Source organism: Bidens hawaiensis, unplaced genomic scaffold (genome assembly GCF_021521415.1).
Source record: "Bidens hawaiensis isolate Kalapana, Puna unplaced genomic scaffold, B.hawaiensis_p1.1 tig00000780_1, whole genome shotgun sequence".
In the NCBI taxonomy this organism is placed as follows: Eukaryota; Viridiplantae; Streptophyta; class Magnoliopsida; order Asterales; family Asteraceae; genus Bidens; species Bidens hawaiensis.
Window position 1 is genome coordinate 1,743,466 of NW_027491045.1, and position 9,010 is coordinate 1,752,475.

A 9,010-nucleotide genomic window follows, 5' to 3' on the forward strand; every position below is an offset into this window, starting at 1 on the left:
CTTCATCACCTGTTTATAAATTCAAGCAAACAGTTAATATTTACATGTGTACGATAATACTGCATATGTGCCATAAATCATTACTACATATATGTAATACAACTTACCAATACACAAGCACTATATACATGTAATACAACATACTATATATATATGCGCCAGATAGATAACTAATGTATCAATTATAAGTGCTGCATATATGCAACACAACAAACTACATATGTATGTAATAGATAACTGCTACATATATGTAATACAACATATTTGCATATATATGTAATAAACAAGTGCTGCAAATATATAATACAAAAGACTTCATATGCATGTATTAGACAAGTGTTGAGTATATGTAATACAACATGCTTTATATGTATGTAATTGATTTGTGTTGCATATACGTAATAAGTAACTGATGCATATATGTAACACAACATACTGTGCATGTACAAAATAAACAAGTGCTGCATATGCATTTAATAGATAAACAATGTATACATGTAATGCAGCAGACCACATATGTGTATAAATAAGTGCTGCAAATATGTAATATAATTAACTGTATATATACTTAATAATTTAAGTGATGTATAAATTATGCACTGCGCATATGTAGTACTTGACAAGTAATGCAAAATACACAAACTGACATCAATACGCGCATCGTTCATAGCTTAATCAGCGTACAAATTAATATTCATCAACACTCTGATACTACGTTCAACACTTTATATAAGCAGTATAGCTAGAAATATGCAGTCAAATACATCATTTATGACATACATATATATAATATTCATCCTATCATGTAAGACAACTAAATTGATATCAAAATCTGATACTTCAAATACGCTCGTTCATAACTTTCATAAAAAACATAGCATCTACACTATATGCATATAGTGCACAAAATTGGAACTTATAACATATTAATTGAATGATTGCGAGTATGTACCTATTGTTGTTCTTAAGTTTCCTGCTTGATTTCGCGATTGACTGGAAGCGTTAGATTATTGAACATCCGACACCTAATTCACACTAATAATGTTTGAATTGAATGATTAGAAATGTATATATGTAATGCATATATGCAAATGTCAGACTTACTTGTATGTAATGCATCAAAATTGTATATACATGTAGTACACCCGTAATACATATATGCAATACTTGAAAAATCATCTAAAATATATGAACTGGTCAATATGTTCACCAATCTACAAATTAGTGTTCAACTATGCTATATCATTATTCGATTAAACAAAAAAAAACAGAGTCTAGCGAACACAATAGCCTCATATTTGTGCTCGATTGGTGTATAATAACCCCAATTGACACACAAAGTGTTCAACTAAGTTATATCATTAGTCGATTAAACAAAAAAAAAAACAGAGCCTATCGAACACGATAGCCTCTTATTTGTGCTCGATTGATGTATAATAACCCCATTTGACACAAAAAATACGAGAAATCTATACTTGTGATTGCTTACATGTTCGTGTTCTTCATATTCATGCTTGATTTTGCAGTCAATTTGGATGAACTAGACGTTCGATTGACGAAAAATTGAAACCCTAGATCTGAAAAAAAGTGAATCGATGTAGGTGAGTGAGAAGAGGGAAGAAAGAAACACTTATATTTTATTAATTCAAATATTAGCCTCCCTCACTAAAGAAAACCCAACAGTTTTTATTTCTCTCCTTTCCCTTTTTTTAAGACTTTGGTCTAATAAAATCAATGGTGTTAAGGGAGTTCTCTAGTTCTCTCTTTAATAGAAGTTCTCTCTAAATCTCACTCCTATATATATATAGATAGATAGATAAAAGATCCAATACAATAATCCCTAATCGTACATTACGTACGCGAGTTCCTACACTGTTGATTTCAAAATCACGCGATGGCAATATTGTAAATTTCATCAACTATGATCCACTGCTCCCATCGATTCCGTCCGCCTTCACTATCACCGTTCATCAATTCGTCATCGTCCAACGATTGTATTCTCCGTCGCGACCATCAACGTTACCGTCGTGAACATCATCTTCCTCCGTCACGAGTTGTTCACAGGTTAGTTTATCAAATTGATCAATTGAAATTGAAATTGATGAACTAATTATTCAATTAAACTTTGAAATTGATCCAATTAATCATCAATTTGAAGTTCCAGTTATCAATTTTGAGTTTGAGTTCTGGGTTTTAACATTGAACGTATTAACATTAACCAAAAACGTATAAACAGAACGTATAAACTTTTTGTATTGAACTTTTTAAAGTTTAATTGATTTTTGTTCTGAACGTTTAAATAGAACGTATAATACGTTTAAACAGAACGTATAAAGTTTTTGTATAGAACTTCTAAAGTTTTTTGCATAGAACTTCTAAACCTTTTGTTAGAACTTCTAAAGTTTTGGTACAGAACATCTAAACTTGAACGTTTAAATGTGTTCGTTTTGGTCAGAACGTTTAAATTTGTAGTTTTGATCAGAACGTATTAGTTAAACGTTTAAACTTTTTGTTCATTTTTGGTCAGAACGTTTAAACTTTTTCTTCATTTTGGTCTAAACTTTTTACTTTAGAAGTTCTAGACAAAAAATTTAGAAGTTCTGTACAAAAAGTTTAAAAGTTCTGTACAAAAAGTCTAGAACGTTTAAAGTTTTTGTGCAGAACGTTTAAACATGAACCCTAATCATAGCTCAATTAAGTGTATTATTATGCAATTTCATAATCGATTGATGATTCTAAAGCCTCCTACACATCAATTCTATTGATTAAATCAACAATTTTTGATCAATTTGAAGATTATTAAACTATAGCGATAATGGGTTTATCGATTTTGATTATGCTTTAGTTTTGTGGATGATTTGATTATGGTTGAAGGCTTGCAGCAAATGACGATCTGTTATGCGAGAAGTATTTTTTTTGATTTAATTACAATTATGCCACCGCGTAGTTTTAATTGCAATTAGGATCTGGTGGTGCAGGGTCTCGCGTACCTAATGTACGATAACCTATTATTGTACGTTAACCCTCCTTCTCTCTCTCTCTCTATATATATATAATATTTAAAATATGATTTTGCAAGTTACAACAAAAGCCTAATCCTAACTAAAAATTAAGAAGGAATAATATTATATCTATACTTGGTTTCTTGATATTTGGTTGAAATTTTGGATTTCATACATTGTTATTATTTTTTACCAAAAAAATATGTGATTATGAGACAGTTGGTGTTTGCGTGGTGATGAACTATTACACATGTGCATAGCTCTAGAAACACCTTAATTCAATTATTCGTGATTAGTCTACTTTTACACTTAATAGTGACAATTGTTTATAGGACCTCCAATTATATTTAACATTGATACTATTTTTAATTCTATTACCGGTCAATTCTGTTGATATCTATATCTTAATCTTCATATTATATAATTAAATAACATCCTTGCATGTCTTGTCATGTTATATTATTCTTGTCACTTTTTGGCATAACTAAACAAAAATTATGTACATAAGTTTCTCACACAAAATTATGTTACATGTCTTAATAACTCCTTAGAAAATTATGAACTTTTGTTTATATTTATTCTTTGCTATTTTTAGCTTTAAGGGAAAACAACAAAACCATTCTTGTTGAGCGGTGTTGGACCATGTCAGGGGTGTGTATATGTCATGTTGGGTCAGTTTTGAGCTAAAGGCGAACGGAAACTAAACAACAGAAATGATATGAAAAGTAAAGAAACTAAAGTGTTTGTTTCTTTTTATTTTATCCTTAATCAGTTAGATAACTGCAACCTTAAAACTTACATGAAAAAGCTACATACTACAAAACATACAAACATCAAGTATAAGACTGTCAAGACTCAAGACACCCTAAGTCAACTGTAATTTATAAAGATCTTCACATAACAACAAGTCATCTTGTTACTAATAGCTTCTTGTTGCACTCATGGGATCATAATCATAAGCATCACCGGCCTTAATAAACCGCCCTTTCACACGTTTCCTCCCATCAGCCCTCTCCTTTCGCGTTGCATACCTTACTCTCTTCTCAAATCTGCACCCAAGAAACGCGATATTTAATTAGCTATTGAGTTAAAAAAAAAAAAAAAAAAAAACTCACTTTCGCGTTTTCTTTTTTTCCTTGTAACGAAGAACCGCATCACTTCTAGTGGTGGTGCCACCCGCACCCGGGGTGCACCAAGGCGGCTCGCCCATAGGAACCATAGAAGAAGCCCCACAGTCTTGATATTCCCCACCGCTGCTCTCACCGGTCACATTTGAAAATGATATATTAGAATGTTGGCGTGCGTAACATGGGTTCGGTTCGGTTTTGCAGCTCACTAACGAATCCATCGAGGCTGCGTTACTGCATTCTGGCTGTGGTATATTTGAAGACTCCTAAACAACTTAAAACTTTAGCAAACGGTATATTATAAACAAACAAACAAACATCATCATCATCATCGTACTCAGTATATCCCACCAATAGCAATGCTATGGTAGGGTCTGAGGAGGGTAAGATGTAGACAGCCTTAACTCTATCCCATAGGGATAGAGAGGCTGCTTCCGGTGAGACCCCCGGCTCGATAGTAGTTTTGCATCAAGCCTTGGACATAAGGCACATAGCACTCAATCATCGGGACACCGGCTGATTGGTGCATGTGCCCTTGTCTTTCGGCTATCAACGCCACCACATGATGCCTGATTAACCTTCCGCCACTTTCAACGTTATTTTCACGAGATTAGTAAAATAACGTCAAAATTAGTGCAATTTTACTTTTGCCCACCCGAGGGTTCACACATATATATATTATATGCGCGCACCGCAAGCAGGGCACTAAACTGTAATTTACAAAGATCTTCACATAACAACAAACATATTCAGTAAAATCCCACTCATAGCAAACTAAACTGTTCCTCTGTCCTAGAAGATAGAGAAGCTGCTTCCAGTGAGACCCCTGACTCCAAAAACGTTTTCTTGACGTGTAAAGTATAGCATTCAGATAACATAAAGCGATATATTTCTTGACATGTAAAGTATAGTATCCAGATAACATAAAGTGTGACTCAGTGAACACGGTATCTGAGTTATTGAGTATGAATCAAAGTGATACCTTTGTTGCATCGTTCTTGCCAAACAAGCTATCGATCCCGTCTTTTGCAAAAAGATGTTTTGGATCATTACAACCTACACCAAACAATTCTTCATAGTTCTCAATGTTCATGTCAACTTCGTCCATGGTGTAGTCATCATAGACTCCATCATCAACCACTTGTTCGGGATCTTTTGTCCCTGAATATGTCATCTACAAGCAAACCATGAACAAAAATTAAAACTTTAATAGATAATTGTATCAATTTATATAAAATAAACCATTCAAAAAAATTAAAACTTTAATAAATAATTGTATCAAGTTATAAAAAGTAAAACATGCACAAAAATTAAAACTTTAATACATAATTGTATCAATTTATATAAAATAAACCATGCACAAAAATTAAAACTTTAATAGATATTTGTATCAATTGACATACTGACCTGAACGTTCGCGGATGAATCTTGAATCTTGTCATTTCCAGAAGCTTCTTGAGTCTTATCAGCAATGCTCATTGAACCCATTTCTTGCTCACAAGATTCAGACATAAAAGACCAAATTTTTGAAAGTTCGTCAGCTGAAGGGCATCCCGAATAACAATTTAACGTTTGTCGACTATGTGTACTCGGATCCATATCAGGTCCATTGTGACTAACCCAATCACAATTCTGGCAAAGAGACATGTTCTCATCAACACATCTAACGACTGCAGGCTGCGCATTACACATATCACACACGAGTGTTCTCATATGGCGTTTCGAGAGTGGGTTCGCGGAGTGAACATTGCGATCGCAAGATAAACACAAGTAGGCTGCATCGGACCGACAATACACCATTGATCTTGCCTCCCCACAGTAATCACAATTGCATCCCATTTTTTAAATATAATTTGTCGCCTCGATAAAGATTTTAATCCTGCATAAATCAAGATAAATGGGAACTTTAATCAGAAAGTTGAACAAATATACAAATTTTATTGATTAAGAGTATGAATATAAAATAAGGGTCAATTTTGGAACAAAAATTAATGAATAAAGATGATTATATCCCGATAATATCCAAGAATAAATGAATAATTTCATGATAAAATGGTTCCTAAAACATTCTAACATAAAATTGATGGAATAGTAGAGATGCCAAACGAATAAAAGCTTAAATTGAACAAGGTTTTTAGCATCTTAAATTCCAACAAAAGATGAACCAGAATCTACATAACATAAGCTAACTATCAACAACCAAATAAAAGATCAAAACCTAAATAAAGCAGTAAAAATGAAGAAAGTTTCAACTTTTTTAATAATTAACAAATAATTTCATAAAAGGATCTGATTACAATAGATAGACAGCTACTAGCAACAACTAAAAGATTAAAACCTAAATAAAGCAGTAAAATTGAGGATAAGTTTCAATTTTTTTAATAATTATCAAATATTTCATAAAAGCATCTGATTACAATAGAGAGACAGGTACACGCAACAAATAAAAGATTAAAACCTAAATAAAGCAGTAAATTTGAGGAAAGTTTTAATTTTTATAATAATTATCAAATAATTTCATAAAAGGATCCGATTACAATAGAGAGACAGATGCGCACAACAAATAAAAGATTAAACCTAAATAAAGCAGTAAAAATGAAGAAAGTTTCAATATTTTTCCATTTTTTGTATAATTATCATATAATTTCACAAAAGGATCCGACTACAATAGAGAGACAGGTATGCGCAACAAATAAAAGATTAAAACCTAAATAACGCATTAAAAATGAGGAAAGTTTCATTTTTTTCATTTTTTTTATAATTATCAAATAATTTCACAAAAGGATCCGATTACAACGGAGAGACATATATTCAGACAACAAGCTGCGCCGCAACCCCTTTTAAATGACAAATCCGATCCTACTGAAAACTTTATAATCCAAGATCAACTTTTTCACAAAATCATAACAAATATAGACAGCATAAGATGATATATATACATCAGAAAATAAAGATTTGATGAAAAATATGATCAATCAAGAAACTGAATCACAACTTGCAGATGATGAAGAAATAAAGCAAATCAAGAAAACCCCATCTGTATGCGGCTAAAGGAAACAGAACCCAGAAAGCTTACTTGGTATAAAGAACAAGAGCCCTGAAAAAGATGAGAGCTTTGTGGATTTAGTGTTGGTTTATGTAATCTGTTGTTGTGAGGTAGGTGTTGGTTTTGGTAAGGGTGTTAAATATCTGACAGAAGCAATAGAAAATATCTTAAAAAGGGTAAAAAGTGCAAGCAGATAGAGGTATTGTGGGCTCAAAAGGTGGGACCTTTGTCACTTTCTTGACACATGAAAACTCATCTTGGTTAATGACATATTTGCCCTTGTGATTATGGCAATCTTCACTTTTGGGCATTATTTTGGACGGTTGTGGGATTGCCTGGCGTTTGACGTGGACGAGAAAGACAACACAAAAGTTCTACCCATGGAGCGTTGGCGGCTCATAAAGTTCTTAGAACGGATAGCCTTAGAAAAGAAGTAGGGTTAGACGTGAACGAGAGGGGGATGATATTCTAACATTTGATGATTTAAATGGTTTTTAATATACATTTATATTTAAAGAGCAATCTAGTCTGATTCTCACGCCGGAGGGTGGTTACAAGGAGGAACCCCCCTTCTCAGTGACAAGCTCACGGTCTGTTTTGCAGGTTATCAGAAGAACCATCTTTACCGGGTCTAACTCCTCGTGGGAAACATCTATCTAACCCCCAGGTTACCCGTAATCTGCCCAGGGGTCCGGTTAGTGTTTCTTCAGGGATGATATTCTAACATTTGATGATTTAAATGGTTTTTCAACGAGAAAGTTTAGATTTACTGGTTGTTGAAAAAATATATGTAACCATCACTTAATTAAGTGACTTGTGTTTACAGCTAAAAATCAATATATGAATGTTTATTACAAAACTAGTTTTCTAATACGGAACTGCGGAAACTAGATAAAATGTAATTTTGATTTAAATTGATTTATAAGATGGTGTTTTAATCAAATGTTTTGCAATTGTATTCTATTTAATTATTTTTATGCCCGTATACAAGAATTTAAGCAGTTTTCATTGTTATTTATTTAACTACCGTTAAAAGTTTCATAGTGTAATGAAAATGAGCTTGGCTATTTGAAAAGTGCACTGCTGTTTGACACTTTTGACTTTTCCTTTGGGTTTTAGTTTTTTAGACGAAAATTATTATTTGACTTTTATTTAGGGGTTAAAATAAACTTAAAAGTGTTATTTTATACTCATAATTACGTGTGTACTTGAAATTGACTATTATCTAATATCATAATATCTATAAAAGCTCTTTAATTGTTTTATTATTATACAGTAAATTTCAAAATTAAAATAAGTATGCAATTTTTAACCTTTTTTTTAGAGATTGAATCATTGACCTCTTATTTCACACTCAAATCAACTTATCACTTCATCAAAATGAGAATAACATGTAATTTTTAGTTAGAGCATCACAATGCATAAATAAAGTTGATAAGTCTAGCCAGCTTATTTTCTCTCTTCCTTTTCTCTCTCCTCTCTCCTCTCTCCTAATTATCTCTCACAAGTTTTGTTTAGTTATGTTTAAAAAACTAAATGTCAAGTTTTATCTCTCGTTTATTTCTCTCTCCTCTTTCATCCACATAAGTTCCACGTAAATCTAAACATGAAGTGAATATGTGCATTGGAGATGCTCTTATATCGACATACAATCTATTATAATTCTTTAGAAGTTGATTTTTTTAACGACACATATAGAGATTTTAATATGGTTTGAAAACATCACTTCTAAGTTTTCAAACCATATTAAAATCGTTTCTTCAAAGCCGGTTCAATAGATCTTGTTGATAGAAAAAATTTTAAAAAATGAACCATCTTTTGCATGTATTGTTATT

General features: G+C 32.2%; 1 protein-coding gene across 2 annotated transcripts; it reads right to left on the reverse strand.

Moving 5' to 3' along the window:
- Positions 1–3,716: 3,716 nt before the first annotated feature.
- LOC143537893 (zinc finger protein CONSTANS-LIKE 10-like) lies at positions 3,717–7,399 on the reverse strand. Of its 2 annotated transcripts, none has more exons than XM_077031558.1 (5): positions 7,206–7,399; positions 5,537–6,008; positions 5,112–5,303; positions 4,118–4,395; positions 3,717–4,051 (listed from the first exon to the last, which is right to left on the reverse strand). In XM_077031558.1, exons 2-5 carry the CDS (start codon positions 5,966–5,968, stop codon positions 3,922–3,924), a joined length of 1,032 nt encoding a protein of 343 aa, XP_076887673.1. In that variant the 5' UTR covers positions 5,969–6,008; positions 7,206–7,399; the 3' UTR covers positions 3,717–3,921. The 2 variants fall into 2 exon arrangements, with proteins under 2 accessions (XP_076887673.1, XP_076887682.1); XM_077031567.1 differs by lacking the exon at positions 7,206–7,399 and adding an exon at positions 7,129–7,184.
- Between the last annotated feature and the right edge of the window lie 1,611 nt (positions 7,400–9,010).